Genomic DNA, 25,296 nt, shown 5'->3' on the forward strand with positions numbered 1-25,296 from the left:
TCCCACTCTTACCCCCTGTGCAGACTGGCCATGACTCTGTGGAACACAGCACTGGCTTACAAGGTAGATTTACAAGTTCAATTTCTGCCAGGAAAAGACAACTCTCTGGCAGACAGTCTAAGCAGAAACCTCTCAGATCCACACGAATGGATGTTGGATGTTCAGATATTCAGGATGATAACAGAAGCATGGGGGTGCCCGGACATAGATCTCTTTGCATCCCCCCAAAACCACCAACTGCAAACATTCTGCATGAGGACCTACCACAAACGGGCATGGAAAGTGGATGCCCTCTCATTCAGTTGGAAAAACCTCTCAGTGTATGCTTTTCCTCCATTGCCTCTTCTACCAAGGGTACTTCTGAAGATCAAACAGGACAAACCAAAAATGATTCTACTGGCTCCCAACTGGCCTCTACAATTCTGGTACTCAACCCTGATGAACTTGGCTCAGGGTCCGCCCTAGATTCTACCACAAATTCCACATCTACTGTCTCAACAAGATGGCCGGATCCTGCACAGCCATGTCAAAACTCTGAATCTAGCAGCCTGGCAGATCCAGGGGCTATAAGCAATTCTACCCTTACCAAACAGGTAATGGATGTAATTCTTGAAGCCAGAAGGCCCAGCACCAGGAAATCTTATGCCGGAAAATGGAAAAGATTTTGCATCTGGAATCAGGCCCAGGGTGTTGATACTACAGTTCCAAACATTCCTCTGATTTTACAATACATAACAGAGATGTTGCATAAGGGCCTATCTTTTTCATCTATCAAAATGCATGCCTCAGCTATTTCTGCACACTACAATACGGATCCTCCAATTTTTTCTCATACGTTACTTAAACAATATCTCAGGGGGGCAAAGAATATAAGGCCCCCTAGAAGACCTCCAGTTCTCTCTTGGGATCTCAACTATGCTTTGAAAAAGCTAACTCTGCCTCCTTTTGAACCTGCAGCTACCACAGATTTAAAGTTTTTATCATGGAAAACTGCTCTTCTTTTAGCAATAACCTCTGCCAGAAGAGTTTCGGAATTGCAAGCACTCATAGCTGTGGAACCCTTCATTATTTTTCATCAGGACAGGGTTTCCCTGAGGACTAACCCCACTTTTATGCCTAAGGTGGTTTCTAAAGTAGCATTGAATCAGACTATTCATTTAACTACTTTCTATCCTAATCCTCAAAATGAAGGAGAGAAACTTTTACATTCTTTAGACATACACAGGCAGCTTCGCTTTTACCTGGACAGGACCAAGATTTTTAGGAAAACTGACCAATTGTTTGTAGCCTTTGCTGCTACATCACAGGGAAAAGCAATCACTAAACAAACTATTTCTAAGTGGATTGCACACTGCATCAGGTTCTGTTACTCTCATCATGGTAAACCAGTTCCTATTAACATTAGGACACATTCTACCAGAGGTGCTGCTACTTCAGCAGCCTTCCTCAGTGGAGTTCCTACCAAGGAAATCTTAGAAGCTGCTTCTTGGAGTTCTGTGCATACCTTTTCTAAGCACTACAACCTCCCTCTCTACTCTAAATCTAGGGCAGGCTTTGCCTCTGCAGTCCTGCAGGGCCTTGTTGCCACCCCTTCTGTACCATCTCCTGACACCCTTTCTTAGCTTTGGGATTCAACCCAACAGTGATGACTGCAACAGTGAAACACGATGAACATAGTACAGTTGTGTACTCTTACCATAAATGTAGATGTTCGATTGTGTTCACTGTTGCAGTCTGGGTTACCCTCCCTCCTATCCCCACTTTTGCTGGTTTTATGAGTACTGTCTGTGTTTCCTTAGCATTACTCTTCCTCTGAGGTATATTTGCTGGTGATTTTTGGTTATGTTCTAGTTTGATGCATGCTTATTCTTCTGACTAAGCTATTGGCCTTTTGTTTTTGGGCAATTGACATCTGGGGCAAGAAAAACTGAGGAAAATGGCTTTGGCTGAGGCCTTTATACCCCTGGCGCTCTGACGTCAGGGAAGAAGCGGCCTCAGCCGACGTCGGACCCAGACTTTGGGACTCTGGCCGATCGAGGGCTGCCTGCCAGCAGGAAGAACCCCACAGTGATGACTGCAACAGTGAACACACTCAAACATCTACATTTATGGTAAGAGTACACAACTGTACTGTGTGAGTACACCAGTGAAATTCCTGACTACACTCTTGCATCGCAGTTAAATTCTTTGCAGATTCCCAGGTGAGATACTAGGTACTCTGCAGGGTATGCTCTGTTTGTTTAAACAGTAAGCTACCGGATTTTATTTATTTTATATTTTTGCTGTTTTATAATAATTCAGTCACAAATTATAAGAGTTTCTTGCAAAAGCAAAGATGACTTTTTAACTACATTTTCACTTGCCATTATTTTAGGTTTCCTCGCATTAACAACTGCCGAAATCATGAGCGTCATGGGAAACGCCGATGCATATTTCAGTACATGTATCGTTTTAATTATCAGTAGTGTGTTTTTTTTTGTGTGTGTGTGAATGGCATGTCTACATTTTACTGTAAATGACGTCTAACACTACCCCGTAGGCAAGGAAGAATGTTAAGTATATAAACAGATTGGCCACTGTTGATAGGTAGCTGGGGTAACAGTGGGCAGAATTTATTTTTTGACTGACTGACGATTAAGGTATCTGATTGGATGATGAACTATTCGGACCATAGTCAAGAAAAGGAAAACTGGGGGCCCGGGGAAGTCTCTCTAATGTAAAGCGTTATGCTAGTGGGCCGATGTGTGGAAGTGAGGGAAGTCTGTGAACGTGACATGAAATTTAAGTAACCCGTAATGCACCCTAGAAGGTGTCCCCGCCGCGCCCGCTTTGCAAAGGCACTGCTTTGACATGTGAATGGGGTACGTGAGCCGTGGAGAGGGTGCAGAAGCTACATGCCTGACAGATTTGGATACTGTGGGGCTGGCGTCAGTGAGAGGATAGTGGATCATCGCCGTGATTCCCTTGGAAAGAGTAGCAGTTGCCTGACTTCAAAGTAAGCGTGCCACAATGAAGAGGGTTAACAGTTTGCAGAGGTAAGTTTCAGTACAGCTTTGGCCAGTTTAGCCGATGCTTTTTGCTTGTAACAAGTCGGTGCTGGGTTCCCCTGTATGTGATGCGTGCGCTCCCAAGGGTGACTTCTGGGTTTGGGAATCTAGTAAAATAACTATACTAATTAGAGCTTGTCTTGCTTTGACGTGAAGGAATAGCCTCCCTTGAGTCCTACCAAGTTTGGCAGAAATGTGAAATTAAGGAAATGCTGTGAGAGAAACGAATTTGCAGACATTGTTCCTCCCCATTTCGAATTCCCTTACAAAAAGAAGGGGTGGGGGTAAGCGATGCTTCCACGTATCATTTTAATTAGTCAGCAGCCTGAGGGAGATAGTCCTTGTTTCTATGATGTTTGTGCATGCAGCTCATGTGTATCTTGTAGCTTCAGCCGTGATTGTGATATCTTGCCTGGAATTAGCGAGATACGAACGTGCATTCGGCTGACCCACCGCCTCCAATCATTTGGGAGGGGTATAGATTACTGCTAAATCAAGTATTTATTTCTAGTAGTACTTCACCCCATTACGGTATTCCAGCCGTGGTCACGTAAGTTAGCCAGTCATTTATTGTTGCCTCTGTCCTGTTTCTAAATAAAAGCTTTTATTATGGATAAAGGGTTTTGAAAGGTGTCATCTCTCTGTTTAAGGAGACCCTGCTGTGTGCATTTCATTGGTGGTCATCCTGAAGTGGTCGTGAGCAGGCCCCTTGAAGAACAAAAGCGGGTGGTCACTTTGTGCACTTGCAGTATTGCTGCTCACTGCAAATAAATATCATTTTGAATTTTAAGTGTAGATCCATAATCATGATTCAATTGCAAGTTCCATTATAGTAGTTTTAGCACATCTGATTGCGTACATCTATGTAGACCTACGTGGTAGGTACATGCATGTCTCACACGCGAATACATGAATGAAAAAAAAAGTATTTTAAGTACAGACAGAACTCTCGATAAAGCAAATTGATAGTATTATAAATAATAAATATAGAAAAAACAGAATTATAAATAATAAATATAGAAAAAACAGAATGTGATAGACTCCCTTATCCCAGTGTATTAAATTGATTTTACCAGTGTTTTTCATCCATTCTATGTTCATAGTTATTTACTTGTTTTTGTAACTGTTGTGCTTTTGAGTTTCCAGTATTCCTAGCTGGAATCTTCAGGAGATGGAGCCATATAAAATTGTTTTGAATTGATTTTTTGTTAGTCGAGCAGAGCCTAAAGCGTCAGTGGTACAGATTACACAGAGCTTAAAGTTGCATTTTTTGTGTCTGTGAAATATTATAATTTTGAAGCCTTTGAAATATGGTAAAACAGATGTCCTTACATTCACCGCTGCAGTATTCCTTACTGATGGATTCCCTGCCATGAAGCCCTCCATCCGGCTAGTTTACAAAAGTTCCATTGCTTTAAGGTACTCTGAATGTCACCTGCTTACTTCTTGCGTAAGTTAGGGCATAAAGGTGACGTTTAGGTGTACCATCCTCAGAACTTCTTTGCCGCCAGTTTGAACGCTGTTTTAACTGCAGGTCTGTTGCACACATCCGTGTCTCTCTCCATTTTTTTTTTTTTTATCATTTTTCTGTTTATTGGGAGGAGATGTTCATGGCTTAGGCTTCAACCTTTGCTTGCTGATATTAAGGCTAAGCTGCTGGATGCTCCTCTGGATAATGCTCTTTTGTTTGGTGAAGCCGCTACTGGTTTATATAAGTCTCTTCAGGGCAAGGGAAAGGCTTTACAGAAACTTAAGCATGTCTTTGTTTCTCCTGTGCCTAGATTCCAATGGAACTACCCTTCTAAGTTACCCTTTGTTCGTAGGCAGTCTCGCCCTCCTTCTAAATGTAAAAGGGGTAGTAAATGGATGACTCCTGCTAAGGCCACTCAGACTGCAGGGATTCTTAAGCTTTCCTGACAAACCAGGTCCTGTCTGACTATCCACCCATTCCCAGCTGCATTCCTCTGTCTCTTCGCCTTTCTCTTCTGTTTGGGTCTGGATCACTAAGGATTCATAAGTTTTGTCAATCATTCGTCAAGGGTACTTCATGGTCTGTTTTTCCTGTACTCTTTTTTTTTTTTTTTTTATGGGCATTCCTCAGCCTCCTCGGGAGCAGCTTCCATTTTTTCCCAGAGGTTCTTTGGGACCTCTTGACACAGGGTACTATTCAAGAAGTGCCTGTGTCCCAAAGGGGGAAAGGGTTTTATCCAATAATATTTCTAGTGCCCAGAAAAGAAGGTACTTGGAGACCTTTTCTAGACCTCTCCCATCTGAGCACCTTTCTGAAGGTGCCTTCCTTTCAGATGTTGTCCCTTCAGCCCCTTTTTCCTGTCTTGCTCCCTCAGGCTTTTCTGATGTCTCTGGACCTCAAGGATGCTTGTCTCCATATTCCGATCCATCCTGTTTTCAGGAGATTTTGTTTCCCTGCTGCTTCCTGGAATTTTCAGTTCTGTGCTTTGCCTTTTGGCCTTTCTACTGCCCCAAGGGTGTTCAAATGCTTTGTTCCTGTGATTGCCTTTTGCAGGCTTCAAGGGATCCAAATATTTCCTTGTTTGGACGACCTGCTGATTCATGCGTCTTCTCCAGAGATCCTTTTGCAAAATTTTCATTTTACCATTTCTGTTGCTCAGAGCCTGGGTTTCACAATAAACTTCAGCAAGTCTTCCCTGAATCCTCCTCAGGATTATGTCTTTCTGGGTTGCAGGTTTGAAACAGTGCCAATGCTGGCATCCCTGCCTCCTCCTAAGGCATTGAGTCTCATTTCTATCTTTCAAACTCTTCTTCCCCTGGCTTCCATTTCAGCCAGGGAGTTTCTGAGAGCTCTGGGGTTCATGGTTTCCACCATTCCGATGCTTCCTCTGGCCAGACATGAGGAAGTTTCAGTGGTTTCTGAAGTCGGTGTGGCTTCAGCATGTGCTTCTTCTAGACTTTCCTGTTCCTCTTCTCCCATCTCTCAAGGTCGAACTTCTGTGGTTTGTTCAGCAATTGTCTCTGAATCCAGGGCTCCCGTTTCAGCCTCCACTTCCCTCTCAGGATCTGTTCACAGACACTTTAGATGTGGGATGGGGAGCAAAGTTTGGCTCCCTGAGGGATCAGGGAGTATGGTCATCTCCTCAGCTTAAGGAGCACATCAACATCAAAGAGATGAGGGCTGTTATGCTGGCTCTTCCTCTCTTCTCTGCACAGCCTCTCAAGGTATTCATGGACAATACCATAGTCGTGTAGTATAGCAACAAACAGGGGGGGTACAAGATCCTGCCGTCTTTGCCGGCTGGCACTTCTGGTATGGGATCTGGCTATCTAATATCATGTGACTCTTCAGGCCATTTACATTCCTTCAGATTGTAACGTTATGGCAGACACTCTGAGCATGCCCTTCACTCAATCCCATGAATGGATGCTTCAAAGGGATGTGTTTCTGGATATTGTTCACCAGTGGGGTACTCCTCAAGTAGATCTCTTTGCCTCCCCTCTGAACAGACAACTTCCTCGGTTTTGTGCCAGAGTCCCAGTTCCTCTGGTATGGAAGGTGGACGCCGCACTCTCATTTTCTTTTAAGGGGATGTTTCTTTGTGCATTCCCTCCCCTTCCACTCATTCATAGAGTCCTGTTCAAGATTCAGCAGGATGCTCCCAAAATCTTGTTGGTGACTCCCTTTTGGCCACAACAGCACTGCTTCTCTCTACTTCTGCATCTAGCCAGGGGCAGTTATCACAAGTTACCTCATAGGGTGGATCTACTCGCACAAGACCAGGGATCTCTCATCCATCCCCACCTGTCCACTCTTCAACTGACACTGTGGGTGATAGGGTTTTGATTTCTCATAGACACCTTTTTTCTGAGGACATGCTCCAGGTCCTGCAGGAGGCCAGGAAACCTACCACTAGGAAATATTACTTATCTAAATGGAAGGAGTTTTCTATTTGGTGTCTTTCTCGTAACCTGGACCCTCTTTCTGTGGATGTTCCTTTGGTTCTTTCTACTTTGTGTGAGTTGCTCAGTGCTGGTTTGGCCTTTTGTTCTATTAAGGCCTGCTTATCAGCTCTTTCTGCTTGTCTACCTTTAACTCCCCCATTAGCTTCCAGATTTGAGGCTAAGCAGTTTCTTAAAGGTGTCCTTAATGTTAGACCTCCCAGGAAGCCTGTTCCTCCTCCCTGGGATCTTAATTTTGTTCTGGAACAATTGACTCGGGCTCCTTTTGAGCCTGCTGTTTCAGCTTCCTTGCAACATTGTTCTTGGACAGTTCTTTTGTTGGCTCTTATCTTCCAGACGGGTATTTTGAGTTGCAAGCCCTTATGGCTTGTCCACCTTTTTTTGATATTTCATGAAGACAGGGTGTCTCCTTGTGTGTACTAATCCTTCTTTTATGCCCAAGGTGGTCAATGAGTTGTCACTTCATCAGTCTATTAATTTGCCTACCCTTTTTCCCTCTCTGCATTCTGACAGTGAAAGGGTGCTACATACCTCAGATGTGCATAGACAGCTCAGATTTTATTTGGATAAAAATCTGGATAAGACTAAAGCTATGAAAGTCTGACTAGTTATTTGTTTCCTTTCATCCTAGGTCTTTAGGTCTGGCTGTTTCCAAGCAAACTGTTTTCACTTGGATTTCAAAGGCTATTTCCTTTTGTTACACTTTTCATGGCGAGAGCCTTCCTTCTATAAAGGCTCATTCCATTAGAGCTGTGACTTTTGGTGCTTTTTACAGAGGCTTAGACATGTGCATACCTTTACCAAACATTACCAGTTGGATCTCCAGAGCTAGAACTGGTTTTGCCGCTGCCATTCTTCATGGCTTCTTGGAGGGCTCTGCTGCTTCCTTCTCCCAGGCAGCTTCTTGATATTTTCCACTCTCCCATTAGTAAGGAATAAGTGAAGGCAAGGACATAATACAGTTGTGTAAAATCTTACCATAACTGTAGATGTATAACTTTTGTATTTTGTCTCATGTATTGTATTCTTTGATTGTACTGCCTTTGGAGCTTTTCTCCCCGGGCCACCATTGAAAATGGGTACTTCTTGGCCCAGTGGACTTCCCCGGTAATCAAACTGAAATAAATAAATAAAAATAATGTCCTTGCCTTCACCACTGCAGTATTCACTACCTCCCTCCATCCCCCTGGTCTTTCCCTTCATTGCTGTGCAGATTCTCCTTGGTTTTCCTTGGACTGCTGTTCCTACTGGGGCAATCTGTTTTGAGGATGGTATGCCTAAACGTCTCCTTTATGCCCTACCTTGCGCAAAGAGTAAGCAGGTTATGTTCAGCGTACCTTAAAGCAATGGTAAACTGGCTGGACGTAGGGCTTCACAGCAGGGAATCCCATTAGTAATGAATACTGCAGCAGTGAAGGCAAGGACATCTACCACTGTGGTAAGCTTTTACACAACTGTACTTTCTTTGCAAATGGGGACAACAAAGCACATCATGATTTTGCTATAGATACTCTTAGTTGGTTGTTTGAGAGTTGTCGTTGTGTACACATATATAATTTGAAACTTAAATGCTGTGGTGATTGAGATGACATATTTGAGCTTGAGAATGTAAGGGTCATCTCTGCTTCTAGATTTACATGGAGTAGGGCTGGTAGCACATTAATTACATGAGCAAAACTATGCATAACAAAGTTTAAATTGGTGGTTATGTAATAGCTTTGCTAACCTTTGGGAATGAAAATGGCTAAGCTTCTTGTTGGTTAGTGTTTGTGTTCTTATGATTAGTGAATTCTTTGGGAAAGGCAACGAGGGAGGCAGACTGAGATGTATAGTATTTTAAAACAAATAATTCTTTAGCTCTGTAGATCATTTTGATGGATGCATAATGTAGTGCTATAGTGTTAACAGCAGAACAAAACAGCTGTTCCAAACCAGCTATGCATGCCTTGTTTGTAGATCCCACAAAGAGTGTGCTTAGCCTCCTAGAATCAGCCTTGATTTCCTCAAGAGAATTGCATGTACCTGTATCATAGTATATAGTGCCACTGTAGTATGCCCAGAAGAAAGATGTGTCTTGTATTTAACAATAGGTTAAGAAATGCATGTCCCCCAGCAGGAGTTGCCATGTCACTATAATGGAAAGAGTCTGGCATCCATTGAATGCACACTTTTGTTACTAGGTGAGTGATCAGGGAAGAACACAGGCAAGTAAAAATGCATTCTGGATGAAAGTTTGAAAGCAGTTTTTGGTGGGAGTTTCTGCTGGTTATAAGAAACCTCCTGTAATTATGGGAAGTAACTTGTGTTTTGGCAGCAGAAATTGTGTAAAGCTTCCCATTTTTCCTAATTTAACATAACTGCTAACAATCTAAGTAAAGATGCTATGCTTTTCTGTTGGCAAGTGTTTAAAAGCTGTGATATTTTGCAGAAGTGCTCATTAGGCTTCAAGTTGGAAATAGGTTATTTGAATAAAATTATGCTGGTAAAAGAGCAGAAAACAGATTTCGGTATGTAGTTTGCAATATAATTGATTATTGTGAATCGAGCTCGGAGTTACCTATACTGTTGGACCAGGGTTCAATCTTTTGCATGCATAGTTCAACAGTGAAACCACATTCTTGACCTCTCAGACTCTGAGTAATAAAACTTGGCTCAGCAGAAGTCTATGATGTCTGCGTGAGATGGAACAGCACACCATGGATGCACCATGCTGCAAGGACTGCCTAATTTTGCTAAGCATATCTACATAAATGCTTGTCATGTGCCTCTTCTCTTTCTTGTTGGCAGAGAGAAGTAATCCAAGTGGTACTAGTTCAGCCTCCCTAGAGGATGTGAAATATCCTTTTTAAACTGTCCATTTTGAAAGTGGGAATCTGCCCATATTCTCAGAGCCGTAAAGAATGGTCTGCCGATCTTTTCAGAGAATTAAAAAACAAGGTAAAGTGGTTTGTACCAATCGACCAATAAACAAAGTACAAGCACAAAAGATGTTTCACTCTGCACCATGATAATATAAGAACATGTAGCTCCAAAATATAATAAATCCATTAATTAAAATGTTTTAATAAACAGGTTATTTCTTATAGCAGGATTTTTTGGAGCCAAGTGTTCTTATTATTGTTGTGCAGAGTGAAACTTTTTTTTGTACTTGTCCTTTGGTTATAGTTCTTCCAATAAAACCAGTCTTGCTCCACCTAGGGCACTGGCTCACTTCTGAGCAGAGGTAGACTTCTGTTTTTAGGTTGTAAGAGAGAGGACTGTGTCAGATTTTGGTGACAGCAGTGGAAGGAAGATATAATCCGTGAGTTACCAGTTTCTAATAGATAACTTGTCAGCGATGTCAGATACAGAAAAAGAAAAGGAATAAACAGCTATGTCAGATGACCTTTTGTATGGAAGACTCAGTCAGACCCTTAGCTTTAGCCAGTAGATGTAAACAGGTTGTTTGTATATTATGTCAAGCTATACATCATTGTCTGCTGACTCTTAATTTGTTACTGCCTCTGAAGGTGTTTAACCTCTATTTGAATTTGCTAAAAAATGTTCAGGTTTTGATACATTGTGGTAACATTTTCCATCCTACTAATATATTTTTGAGTAACCCGGCAAGCACCTTTTGGGCATAAAATGTTTTGTTTGAAATGTGTTCTTTTAAAACCGCTTCTTCCAGTTCTAGACACTGGGTGTCTCTCTGTCAGCTTGATACCTGCTGTTGACATATTTTTTTGCCATATAAATCTGCAAGAGCAGCTGCATTACAGTCTCTGCAGTGGTACAGGGGCATTTGCTATTTAGTTTTATACAGAGACTCTCAATGAGAGGCAACTTCACAAGTTTTAATCTTGTAAGTTATTCCGGTACCAGTTGGACAAACTATGAGCGAGCTATATGAGATGCCGTGATATGCACTTACATTGTACACGAGCTGTCCATATTAAGAAATTCCACTAGAAAAAGTTATGATGTTGGTTATAAAAAGTCTCTGCTGCTGAGAGTACCAGTCAAAATCTATCTCGGTGCCCCTTTTTGGCACTGGTGTTTAAAGTCCTATGTAAAAATGTTTATGTTTAACTGATCGTCTTAAGACACCTCACTCTTGCATTGCTCATCACTTTTTATAGTAAGAAGCTCAGCCAAACAGTGACAGCTATACAGTAACACAGTTACCCCTACTTTAGATTGTCAAATACTTGTTTCTTCCCCATGCATCGTACCCTGAGTGATGCACACAAGGGTGGAATTAGAAGGATGTAATTGTGTGTGTATTAAGTCAGTTAAAGCTTTTCCAGTTTGAGATGTGTGTGCTGGGGCGGGATCTCGAGAGAGGAGATTATTGAAATTGTACATCAGCCACACTTGTTGCGTTGTGCTTTCCCTTCCCTTTTTGCATAAATTATCATTTTAACCCTCGTGGAGTCCACTCAGCTTTATACCACGGGCTGCCATAAGTGTACTAGAGGAAGGGTCCTGGCTGATAGGAAGGCATCTTAGTCAACCATATCCTATGGGAAGGCTGGGCAATTTTTGTCCTGTGACCTGCCCATCTGTTTTTTACTTAGTCCTCCACCCTTACTAATGCTTTCTTCCAAGACACTATACCGCTTAACCCAACTGTCAGCTGTTGGAGGAAGCAAACACCTGAAAAATTCATGTGGTGTAAGACCAGGAAATTCAATCTGAATTGCTTGAATGACCTCATGCTATGTACCAGTGTGGCTGCAACTTGTTTGGTAAGCTACCCCGTTTGCAAGCAAGCTTCCCTCTTCACATGTTAGATTATAGCTTCAAGTTCTCCCTCTTATGAGTGGGTGGCCTGGGTGAAAAAGGCAATCCAGTGCCTTCCTAATGAAATCAAGACTGAAGCACTTGGCAACCAGCAATTTCAACTGGATACCTTTGTACTGCTTACTCCTTCCTGCCAAACAGTACTCACATACAACTTGTCCTGATTCTGTCTTGTGCTTTGGCTTGTCCCTGAGACTTCACCCTCCTATCCAGCTTGCAATTCAGTCTGATTTTCCCCAGACAAAGTTTCCTGGCTGTAAAGTGTTTAGCTACAATCTGCAGCTGTAAGGTATCCAACTAAGTGTAGGTTTGTAGTGTGCGTATCCTTATTTTGTTGGAACTTGATGACTCCCCTCCACACTATAGCAAAGTGTTCCTGTTTAATAGATGAGAGGCAGTTAGTACTGCTTGGAGCCCCCCTGGCTGAAGGACAGCTCTTACTGTATAATACTGCTGAGCTGCTCTTCTCTAAGGAGAGGTAGGGGGGAAACGACAGGGAAACTTTGATTTATTTATTTTTTTTACTTCACTCTCTTGCAAACCCTGGTAAGGTAGTTTGCTGACTGCTGGATCCTCCCACTCAGAGCATAGGTCTTTGACTGACTGATTTTTTTCCTAGTTTCCACTTGTGCATGGCTTGTTATCATTTTCCTAGATTGTCTGCTTTAAAAAGGTAAACTTACATGAACATGTTTAGTTTTTGAAGATGTCAAACCATTCAGATATAGGAAAGCGAAGACCTTTCTCTTTTCTCAGCTCTGATTGCGTATATAAAATAAGGTGTAGTGTTTCTGTTTGAATTTGCACCAGGCTTATGTTTTCAAACAGTTGCAAAGGGGCTAAAGACAGTGTTTTTATTGCTGTGAACTTCGTTAACCTGTAACAGAGTTATGTAGAGAGGTACATGTACCTCAAACCTTGCAGCCTTTCCCTTTATAATGTGCTGCCAAGCTGTAGCTGATGGCATCCACTGCAGTTATGCTGTGGGCCTTTGCTGAATGAGCTGGAAAGTTAAGCAGAGCCCATTTTCTCTCTAGTGTAGTAAACAGAGGCCAAGTTGAAGGGACCTCATGTTACTGTGTATACAAGTAAGCACATCTTTCGATCAGAAATGTGTGGCTGATGCTGCATGTCTGCACTTTACAAAAGTTATTAGAGTGTAACACATGGACACACATACACAAGAGTGGCCCTACATGAGTGTAGTTATACTAGTGTGAGGTTTAATCAGATTGCATTGACCTTTTTTGTGTGTGCTTGTTGATGGGGCACTTGAGCACCCAGTGGGTAACTAACCACCCCTCATGGGAACGAAAGGGAGTTTAACCCCATCAAAGGAAAAAATGTGTGTGCATAAATACAAGTGGCTTGTCATTACAGAGAGAGAGCATCGTAATTCTAAACGCATTTAAAAACTGCATGACCAATATTGCTCACCTTTTCATTATAAACTGGCTGTCTAGGAACAATACTGTACTGTTCAGAGGCTCTAAAGGAATTTCATCAATTAGTCCCCCTTTTTCAAACTCTTTGTGACTGAAAGAGCTTTATCAAGCTTGCACCAGTCTGCTGGAATAATATTTCAGGTAATATCTGACAGATGCAGTATAGTTCAGGCAAAATACATGTACTTGTGTTACAGGTCCTGGCTGTGAGATGCATGCCGTTGTGCTTCAGGTCTGTATCTGCAGCCATGAATGATAACTAATCCTACTAAGACTTTTTTTGTTGCACACAGCAGCTGACATTGGCTATTACTCATCAAGAAGTTTTTTGGCAAAAATGTGCTTTGCATGTATATTTTATAAATGTCTATGGTATTTCCTTTTTAATTGTTTTTATTGTGGATATGACTAAAATATGATGGTTAAATGCTCATGTTTGATTACAAATACATCTTAATTCAACTTGCATTCTTTGTTTTTGTTGCCTCTGCCATCTTGGCCCGGGGTTCGTGGCTGAAAAAGATCAATGGATCAGTTCACTTACCTGGTTAACAAATGTAATAAACCTGCAGTTATAGTTTTATTAAATTGTGAAAAGTAAATCCATTTTTTTTTTGTTAGATGAGGCTGTTTATGGATGGGTAGCGTACTTTTTCATATGGAAACCTCAGGTCTTCAATTTTCAGTTGTTAAGCTCTGGAATCCTTTTTGATATAACAGTACACCAAGCAACAGATGGTAACAAATGCTTTTTTGACTCCTGACAAGATGTGATTTCTTATTTGCTTTTTTCTATGACTCTCCAGCACGACCACTGTCGAATTTTTTTTCTTTTTTCCAGTCAAAATGCTGTCTGACCTAATCCAGTTTTTGAGACTGAGCAACTTGATAAGGGGTACGTGATCTAACTGGGCTTCACCAAGGCCTTTGACTTTCCCTTACAGGCAGCTAAGTAAACTACAGGGAATGGTTAAGACCAACCAAGATACAGCTGCATGGCTGCTGCATAGCCGGTAGGACAGAGGGCTATGGTAGGATAAGTAATAACCAAACTACATAGGGTCGATAGAGCAGTCATGGGTCCTGCATTAAGTGCCTCATTTATGTATGAGAGAGTAGATAGTGGGATCAGCCTATTTGCTGGCAAAGCTGTTCCCCATTTTGTTTTATTATTATTTATTTTACATTTGTCTAGCTGGATACATGTCCATTTTCAGTAGAGGCCCGGGGAGAAAAGCTCCACAATAGAACAACACTTGTTATACAAAAAATAAATATTTTACAAATGGAAATGTAGTACATAAACTGTTTCATAAGCATAACCAAGAAAATACAATGGGTGAAAAAAAAAAGATTTTTTTTTTCCAGTGGAATTGATAAATAGAGAGTAGAAAAACAATAGTACTGTAGAAACCTAGTAAAGATTTGAATGACTAAGATAAGGTAGAGGGAATAAAAATGCTACTGTTGTAGAAAGTTCAAGAGAAGGATTGGAAAAGGTTGATCAAATGGGCAGAAAAATGATGGGTTGTTGCAAACCGATGCAAAGTACTACACTTTTAAGTGCAGCTACCTTGTTATGTATCAGACGAAGGTAGCGGAACCGATGACCCCATATCAGGGGAATGGGGCATGGGGATGATCCCAGTACTTGAGTGTACATGGTAGCAAAGTGAAGGAAATGGAAGCAGCAAATGATGCTCCTGTATTTCCTTAACGGAGAAAGTCCAGATGCAAAGAGAATTATTCTAGGTATGTTGATTCCATGATACTACACACACACACAGTACACTGGAAAGCTCTGCAGGCTGTACACCCAAGGGGAGATATTGGGTTTCTGAAAGGAACTCTGAAGGAAGCCAACAAACGTGTGTGGTATTGGGGGGAGGGGGCCATAAATTAGAGATCAGGAGAGACATGTAAAACACAATGGAGTGCACAGGTCATATTAGGGAGATGTGAAAGGGTCCACCTGAACAGAAAGTGTGGTGGAAGGCACATGCAGTATCTTAGAGATACTCGCTATATCTCCATAAATGCTACATTGTGAAGAGGGCTGTGAATCCATGAAATGGACTACATAAAGGCTGGTGGGGTGAAAATGTGTGGACCTATTCAGGAGGATCTAGAATAGGCAGAGAAAGGCTAAGGAGGAAAGGATGCATGGTAGAGAGGTGCAGTGCAGAACACTTTAGTGGTAAACTAGAAAGGCTGACAGTCTTCTGTCTTCAGATACATTGTTTGGTAACTGAGCACATGGATTGAATGGTCCAGTGATCCTTATCAGATGCAGTTTGATCCAGAAAGTACAGTTTGTAAGTAAGGTTACAGGGAGAGACATTGCATAAAATCTGATCCCCTTATTGTATTGATTCTAACCTAGGTTATCCACAGTTTGAGTATTGGAAGGTGGGTAGATGGTGGGGTGAAATGTGTGCTTGATTTGCAGTGTAGTGGATGTAGCTCTGATTATACCCCATATGGCCTGGATATGACTCTTCTGGAGGTGCCAGACAAAGACAGATGGAATACAGTTACCATTGCTGGTGGAGTGGAGGGTGTTGTGGAATTCTGTAGCATGAGCTTCCAGTATGGAAAAACCTGGGTTGCTACACTTAAACTGGGGCTATGGGATGTCCAATCTTACCAAGGACTGCTCATTCATCGTAGATAGACTCTTAGTTATGGAAACATGCACCCGCGCATTGTGGGTATTGTAGTACACTTTCCAGCTAACACAAGGAGGAGGCTTTTAAGAGCATACAAAAAATATCCTCACTCCCATCTGGATTCTGGCTGTGCTCTCTGGCTCTCAACACCTTCTCCCACCCTCCTGGGACACTAGTAGAAGCAAATAGTCTGGTAGGTGATAAGGGCTTGGCACGGTGTGCCTTTGTCAACTGGTGCCCTAGGCGAAAGGGCTCCATGGTGCCCCCCACACATCACCCAGTGCCACCATCCCAGTCTACCTACACAATCCAGATTACCTTTTTTTTTTTTCTACATTTTTGTCACAGTTTGTCTTGCTCTTCAGCTTTTCCTGTTTTCATTCAAGACATGCACCTGATTGTTTGATAGTGAGGAAAATGGAAACAAACTTGTAGTGATATTTCCAGCTTGTTACAGGAGGAGAGTAGACTGCTCCTGTAAAAGGTTAGTTGACCCTCTGTGCACTCTTCTGAAGTTTGTGAGGAAAGTTAAAGAAAAAAAATTACTATACTGTCTCCAGCCTAACACAATAATAGTGACCTCTGAGGTTTGGGAGGAACATTTAAAGGAATATCACATGAATCGTAACAAAGAAAATATGAAATGAAACCAGTATGAGCTAGGACGTACAGGCAGAATTTAATGGCAAATTATATAAATGAATAAGCCCTTTCACTTAGAATCTGATAAAGTTGAAGAAATAATTAGAGCATTCCCAGCTCCCCAAACAAGCTACAGTGACCTTCTGTGTGCACCTCAGAGTGGCTGGTTCTAGACTAGGTGGGGCTCAGGGCAGATGCCACTACTAAACCTGTGTCAGAATTGACTGATACTACCTTGGTGTGCATGGGCCACATGCCCCCGGAAGCTGTGAGTCTGGGTGTTCTGGAATGCATTTTATGCCTTATTCCTTTGATAGAGAACTTAAGCTGTGCAAATCACAAAAAGGTTATTCAGTTTGAACCATAAAGCCCCCACCTCCAACAGGCGGTTATAGTCACGTCTGTATACAGTTTAGACACCAGATTGTGATAGAGGGTGGCCATGTAATGTAGTTCATACATACAGTTGTACGTTAAAAGTATTCCAACCTGTTCCACATTAGTCCTGCAAAGCCACAGTAATGAGCAAGTAACCGCAGGCAGCTAGTAGTTTTACTCAACAGGAAGTCCCAACAGTTATAGATTCTTTCTGTGTGTGTGTCAGATGTCCAGTTCAGACAACATCAAACCCCATTCAGCAGTTATAGCTACTTCTGTACGTACTTCAGACATTTCTGATGAATGACAGCAGTGCATTCCATCTCTGATAAATTCCATGCATAGAGGCCACTAAATTATTCCAAGTTACTTCACAGAAATTTTAACTTTGCAAATGCATACTGGTAACTGTATAAAGTGAGAAAGCAAGAGGGTAAGTTACTTTCTGTAGACAGCTCCTCCTCTGCAATTGTATCTAAAATTCATAGCCATGTATTGTGTTTGGCATTAACCACCCCAGGTTGTGCAGTAGCAAACCCCACCTCTGCCCTTTAGTCAGTCACACCCTCAATTACTTTTGTGCAAAGACGGGTGGTATAATGGCCATCTGGAGGCTACTGTCACCCATGCTTCTCCCACCACAAGACCATAATGTTTTAAACAGGTGCATTAGTAACAGATGACATTTTATACATGGTGAGGGTGCTGTGTGGGAAAGCAGTCCCCTTGCTGCATATGGGCATTCCTCTATTGCCATCAGTCATTCAAAGCCACTCCCAAACCTGCGTGAAAATGTTGAGGGATGTTCAGCTTTATTCCATGGAAACTGTAATAGTACATTCAAGTATTGCAAGCTGCTTCACATAAATTACAGTAATCCTATAAATGCACAAAAGCACAGCAAAGACGGTGATACTTTATACCAAGTAAACAAGAGTCACTTACTTTGTAGAGTCAGCTCCCATCTTAATCCAGCAGTTATAATTAAATATGATGTCCATGGGACTGTATTTCAGCTTTGTTCCAAGGAAACAGTCGCTACATATGAAGTATTCCAATTTCCTGTTAGACAAATCACAGTAATCCTGCAAATCCCAAATAATGAGCAAAAAAACAGCCATTAGTCTATCCCACAAACACTAGACACCATTTTATGTAGAACAGATTTTTCATTGACAAACATTTTCAGGATAAAAGCACAGAACTACAGTGTCTGGCATTTTTTGACTGACAGGCTGTTAACTTCTTGGCACAAGAAACCTGGACAATGTCAAAAGTAATGGGGGGGGGGGGGGTAAAATCAGTGCCAGATTTTAAATATTGTTTTTATGAACTTAAACTGGTTCTAGCAATTTTCTATCTTTAGCATGCATTTTTTTGAATTTTTGAAGGATGGGGTGGGGGTCTAAGATGGAAGTGCCTGTTATTGTATGTGGGGAAAACCAGACAAGTTCTGCAAAATTAAGGACAGCTGAGCACTAACCAGCCCCCAGCCCTCCAAAAGGTCTGGTTGACTGCCAGTAACGAAACAAAAAAGGTGTCTCTCTGTCTGTGCCCCTCTCTGTGTCTGTGTCTCTGTAGTTTACACCATTGACAACCTTCTATTTTTGACAGACTCACTTCAGAATTTTTTTCTTTTCTTTTCTTCCTATGTTCCATCTATGATCTTACCTGTCTTTGGAGTTCATGGGCAGTAGGAGCAGGAGGCCAGCAAATATTCAGAAACTACAGCCCTCCTCTGTTGGGTGCCTGACTCCATCCTCTAGCAGGGATGCTTTTCCATTATACATTTTATTTATTTAATAAAGAAACCATTTCTCTACCATAAATACCTGAAAGGGGACCCGTACTTGAGTAGTGCCATGGGCCTCCGCCTAGTTGGCTTATGCCTAAGGCCAGCTGTGGGGTTTGATGCTTGTGGGCAGAGAGGCAAAGAAAAAATATTTTTTTTTAATGTGGAAGCTTATTTATCCAAGTAGATGGAAATATATTTTTATTTTATTTACACTTTGACTAATCTAATCACTGCTCTCTGTGACGTCCCACTCTGGGCCAGTAATCAAGGAACCCTCATCACTGACACTGGAGTGGGACATTCACTTGGAATACAAATAAATACACTCGGTATTTCCAGAAGCAGACCTCTCTGCATCAAGCACAGTTTCCCTTAAGAGCACGTGGGGGACATGGATCTGGTCCCCAGTAAGGCTTCCGACTGGCACAGCTACCCAGACTGTAAGGTAGTTATCACTGCAAAGCCAGCTACTTAAGGCTCTTGCAAGTGTACCTAATTATACTGAGTGAAATTAATATTAATACAAATGGTAGTTTAACCAGCAGCAAGGCTTTCAGGAGTGGCCAGAGTTATCACCAAATAAATATGTGCAAATACTCCCAAAACTTAAATATTTTATAGAAGAACCAGCCACAATGAAAAGTTTAAATATATTTAATAATAAATTAATAAAATAATTTCAAGATAGTTAAAGTAAATACCAGAGTTTGTCACAGGAAATATTAAAAATAGCTGGAAAGATTCACAAAGCTACAGAAAAACAATACTTGACTATTCTCACTATATTTTCCTAACTGATTTAGAGAATTACTGTCCCTGGTCACTTACTAGCGCAAGGCAAGATGAAGTAGGTGAGTGGTCTTCCTTCTTGATCAGGTTTCAAAACAGAGTGCTCCTGAGACTTCAGTCTCATCTAATATTAAAACATTATTTCTGTACAGAATGACATCGCATACATCTGGTTGTCGTGACTTCTGGTTCCCATGCAAGGCCCATTGCTAGAGGATGTTGGGGGTTTGGCACCTATGTGTTACCATACACACAGACCTTTGCTCAGATCTGTTGCTGCTCTTGGAAATCACAAAACCATTTTAACACCTCTACTTCTCCTACAGAATTACTAAGCCAGGCTTCTGACAGGCATTTCATCTCTGTATCTTACAGTTCTGATAGCAAACAATCTTTATGGCCTAATTTAATTTCAGCTATTTTTTTCAAAGTTTGCTGCAGCTTGATTGCGATTTAACCTCTTCTCTTCCAGTATATGCTGTTAAACCATGTGCATTTAATTCAGTTACAGTAATACATGTACATTTATTTTCTTTCCATCAGGGCACACCGATACATTTTTAACACAAGTAACTTTACAAATACATTTTTAAACACAAGCATCTGTACAAATCAGTTTGATAAATGACATATAATTCTTGTAAAAACTTTAGCTAGCTTATGCTGGGATATATTGCACATCCACTGCCCTGCTTCTCCTGGCATGGCTGGCAATACCTTCTATTGTCCCACCCTCTCTTCGTGTTGGTAATTGGCCTGGGCACCTGGGAGCTTCCTCTACTGTCTCCAAAAGAGCCATGGGATCTTTTGGTTCCACCAAAGTCAGGCAGATGGGGCCTTGGTTTAATGTCTCATCTGAAGGGTTGGCACTCTCTGGAGTGCAGTCCACCCCCACCACCCAGTTACTGTGCACTGCAGTGCCAGTGTTTGAAAATTAATCCAACTACCTGGTGTGAGAATAGAACTTGTAGCCTACTGCACCAAAGGCATATTTACTACCTCTTGAGCTACAGATGCTGCAGTAGTAAGAGTGGGGCACAGAATAGATGCAGGGATATGTCTTGCATGGGTAGTTAGGGATAATTGCACAGAAATTCATTTGAAAACAGAAATAGATTATTTTTTACTAATTGAAATGTAGCCATCAAAATCCATGAGGTCATGCAAATGTATAAGGAAACTCATGCTTACCACAAGGTTGTGCTATGTTGGAGTTGGTGGTACAGTATTTTTTTTGTACATTTCTAGTAAAAGTTGTCATTTGATCTTTTGACTTGATAGATTTCCAATTGTGATAGACCTACAGCAAAAGTGTCAACTATCAGGATAAGAGGATGGGAGATTATTACTTTAAAATAAGCTAATCTTTCTAAAGAGGTGGAGAGTAGCACAAAAGCACAACTTATTCAGTCCTCACTGTACTGAAATCCAAGAAAGCTTCTTTACTGCCCCCCCCTTCTTATGTATGTAAACATGCTTTGGAGAGTTTGTGATTATGCAGTATTGAGGGGTATACTTCATTCTGTAAACAAAAGTTTGCTGTTGAGGTAAACTCTGAAGTCTTGGAATTCTGCATTAGGTAAGGAAGGAATATTTAGCTCTCCTACTACCCAGGTTCACAAACAGTATGACGAAACACGGGAAATTGGTTGACAGAGTTTTGAAGATGTACCCTTTTACAAATCTTATAGGCTTCCCTCCTTTTTTTATACAAAAAAAATGGCCAAAGGATAACAGCAAAAACAGGCTTCTGTCAAGAAAGAGGTAAGCCAACAGTACAGAATGATTATTCCTTATCCCCTGGCCACTATTTCTACAGATCTGTCCCACAAATAGGCACATGGCATTCCCCATTGACAATAGATTGTTTTGGACTCCTGGGTGTTAAGACTTGTGCAGGACGGTTAAGTAAGGCATTGAGATGTAAAAACTTTTCGGGGAGATTCCTCCCCACTTACTGAACCAAACAAAATTTTCCTCTGGTCCTTGTACACACCCAAGAAATCCTTGAACCAGTGCATTGTGGGAGGTTTGCATAGTGGTTAAGGTATTTATCTTACAGACACAAGCTGCAGGGTTTGATTCTCACATGGGGTAATTGTCTAGGCTTAAAATGGCCCACAAGGGCAGTCAGCCTAGTATTAACCTATGAACCTATGTAGTAGTGTGTGTCAAAATTAGGAAAATGATAATCGTTGCAGATATAAGTGAGACTGTGGAAGTCTGACAAACTGAGTTCTGTTTTAACTCTTCATTGATGTCACCTTCAAATAGTTAGGAACCATAAACAAGTAAAAAACATACGAAATCCACGGTAGTCCGAGTTGCAATGAAGGCTGTCTTCCTGAAAAATACACCATTTGCATCAACACCAACACCACGTCCAGATATTCAAAGGACAATTCCAAAGGTGTTGATGCAAATGGTGTATTTTTCAGGAAGACAGCCTTCATTCTAACTCGGACTACCGTGGATTTCGTACCTTCAAATAGTTATTTGAAAGTGAAAGTCAATTCAGGGGTAATGAAACAGTAGGAGAGTTGTTGGAGTAAAAGGCTGTCCTGGCTGTGTGCATAGAAATGACCAATGATCTACAGTATTTTTTGTTTTTATTTTTTTTTTATTACCCCTCCTGCTTAGTGGTCTTTTCTTAGCATATTGACATCTGGGTTCTGTATCTGAATCTCTGTACCAAGGAATACTTGATGGTGCTTTCCCTTCTCTCAGCTGTGTATGTATTCTAGTTGCAGCAGAGATTTCACTTAATAGGATTAGATTTGTTTAAAGGGAATGCTGTAATGGACTGTTACCAACCAGTTCTTTTTAAATTTACTGCTGATTCCTGCTGTGGTTATTGTGTTGTGTGGATGAAAGGTGATTTACAAGTTGCTAGCTTAATAAATTGCGGATCCATTAGTTTTACAGAAACTGGTATTGACTAGAGATTATATAGACTGGCTGTTGTTTGTGGCAGTTTGTTTTTCTCCACATCGGCTGAATATGCAGCTGTCATTTACTGTTTAATTTTGTGTACACTGGTATGTCAGGCTAGGCAAGTTATCTCTTCTGTGTGGCTTCTGTTCTAATGACTGCTTTTATCTGGATTTTGATTGAATAATTCTGTTATATGAGTAAATGTTGCAGATTCAAAAAACAGGTTATGTGACCTGGATAGTTATGCAGGATAATGTGTTTATGTGCATGCATTCAGATGACTATCTTTGGATGTATATGGTGTAATTTTTTAGGGAAGTGTTTATTTTGACTTGTGCCAGTGAAGAGTTTTCTGTAGCCATGGTGTTCTTTTTCCACTTTCTTCAGTTGTATCACATCTGTACTTCAGTGTAAGGATTCAAACTGTCTGCAACCTTATCTAGAAGTGTAGAGCAAAGCTTAATGGAGGTGTGTAGTACTATATGAGAAGTGATGGTCTTGCATCAAGTTAGAAAGATAATGTTTGTTTTTCCTATATGTACCTTACAATAGGCGTTTGTGTTGTATGACCAGGAGTTGTAAAGCTGTTTTTGAAGTGAGCTGCTTTATTTTATTCCCACAACATTATCTTGTACAAGCATTTTACAACACTGAGATTTAAGTAACCCAACCCTTTATGGAAACCTCTTTGGTGGGAAGATGGGGGGGGGGGTCTGGTTAAAGCTGCACAAGAAGTGCTTAACTTAGTTGTGGGGATGAATATTGCCATAACTCGTCCAATAGAATCAGAGTTTCTCTTTACTAACTTCTTTTGTTTCCCCCGGTAGTACAGAACTGATAAAGAAGGAAGCCAGGAGCATTGTTTAAAAATATTCTATAGCTACAGTAGACTCCCTCTTATCTGGCCTCTCTAACTAGTCTCCTCTTTAACCAGCCATCATATTTCTGCCGTAGCCCTAGCAAAAGACAACGGAGAACAACAACACTTCTGCCTCCTCTGGGCTAAATAATAACAGACATTTGAGTTTTAGACTTCATATTCATTAGAAAAATGCATACTAACACAAATCCTGTTATTCCAACTGATTTATAACCTATAAATGCTATTTTGTATGCTTTTTCTGATTAACCACACATTCGCTTATCCAGCCTAAGGTCTGGTCCCACCAAGACCAGATAAGACGGAGTCTATTGTAGTTTTCTCATGTGAAGTGGTGCTTGCATGGTGTCAGCTTGGATGAACCCCTCCTTTTTTGATTTGTGTTCCTGTCCGTTTAGGCCTCATGAACTACTGCCCATCCTGTATTTGCACACTGGTCCCCATCAGGTTGGGTGGTTGTGATCATCCCTCCTGTAAGGGGTAGGGCTTTTTGGCAAATAACCTGTCTTGTGAGTGCACATATTTAGTTTGTTCTATCCTACTGGCAAAGTATTCCCCAGACCCTAATCTGGAAGACCTTTTGATCAGCTCCTGTATCTTTGCTGTGGGAGCTATTGCATTGCTTTTGTTTTGTCCTTTTACTTTGAAAAGAGCTAAGCAGACATCTGGCCTTTTGTTGCTCCTTACTGTAGCTGGACTGCTTGTGATAGTATTTCTTGCAGTTAAAGGTACACACCTTGCCCGCTAGATGGTTTAACTGGCCTGAATTTTGCATTAATAAACAACCAATCAGTTGCGGATCCATTAGTTTTACAGAAACTGGTATTAACTAGAGATTATATAGACTGGCTGTTTGTGGCAGTTTGTTTTTCTCCACATCAGCTGAATATGCAGCTGTCATTTACTCTTTTACTTTTGTGTACACTGGTATGTCAGGCTAGGCAAGTTATCTCTTCTGTGTGGCTTCTCTGTTAGTCTGATGACTACTTTTATCTGGATTTTGATTGAATAATTCTGTTGTATGAGTAAGCAAGATTTATAAGCGCAAATATAGGTGTACCTTAGACATCAGTGTTATATTTTTCTATCTAAGAGTTGGTGTGTGCAAGTGTCAGGGCCCAGGGCATGGGGTGCTTCCCTCTGTAAAAAAATATTTTAAAGGCATAAGTGTTAGTTTTGGAGACTGCTGATTTTATTATGCATAAATGCACTTGCATTTTGAAGAGTTGGCATTCTGGTCATCTGGTCTTAAATTTGTACTTCCTTTAGGGATAAGGAGGTACATAATTTTAATTGTTTTCCTGAGATCTTAATGCATCCTTTCTGTCCCTGCAGAAACTGAAACCCCACTAAATCTGCTTTTAATTTTGCTAGCTGTCTTTTAGATAACTTTTTTTGCTGGTAATGTTTTTCTATGGATGCTTATGTGTTTATTGAATTGGGTGTGCAGTAGAAACTAACTTACTGGTAAGGAGTCTGTTTTGAGCTTTATTCTCTGCAGGGCGCAAGAAGAGGAGGGACTAACAGTATACATGGCTATATTAATTTTCTGATCTTTTTAAAGGAAGTTAGTCATTCTCCGTAATGATTACAGTTGGGAATACCCACTGGAAAGTTCCTTCTTTCAGCTGAAGGGGCAAATGTTGAGTGATAGGAAATATCAGTATTGTCTCCAAGTACATATCTGCTGATATTGTTTTAAACTTGTAAAGGGCTATTCACGCATAATGTACAAAACAGATGTTCATTGTAAAACTGAAGTCATTAATGGTTCTGATGTTGACATCAGTTTTGATAGTAGTACAACAAAGAGATTGAGGTCATAGTGTATAGGAGGGAATTGGAAGGAAGCTGTTCTATTGGGTAAGTATATAATTAATGTTGGGAGATTGTAATCAAGCATTTTACAAACGTTTAGCACCTAATTTAAGTGTAAACTGTAAATCAAATTGATACATACTTATTTGAGCTTTTGTACTCAAGGCTTACAAATGAAAGG

The 25,296-nt window shown here is 41.0% G+C and overlaps 1 protein-coding gene across 1 annotated transcript in view; it reads left to right on the forward strand.

Moving 5' to 3' along the window:
* The first annotated feature begins 2,689 nt into the window (after nucleotides 1-2,689).
* Nucleotides 2,690-25,296, forward strand: part of MMD (monocyte to macrophage differentiation associated) — a 323,780-nt gene continuing 301,173 nt past the window's right edge. Inside the window, exon 1 of the mRNA XM_044089034.1 lies at nucleotides 2,690-3,035. Within this exon, the coding sequence (XP_043944969.1) occupies nucleotides 3,010-3,035 (26 nt within the window). The 5' untranslated portion in view covers nucleotides 2,690-3,009. The remainder of the gene's footprint in view (nucleotides 3,036-25,296) is intronic.

The sequence above is a fragment of the Protopterus annectens genome, chromosome 12.part0 (genome assembly GCF_019279795.1).
Source record: "Protopterus annectens isolate FY-2018-M chromosome 12.part0, PAN1.0, whole genome shotgun sequence".
Taxonomy (NCBI): domain Eukaryota; kingdom Metazoa; phylum Chordata; order Ceratodontiformes; family Protopteridae; genus Protopterus; species Protopterus annectens.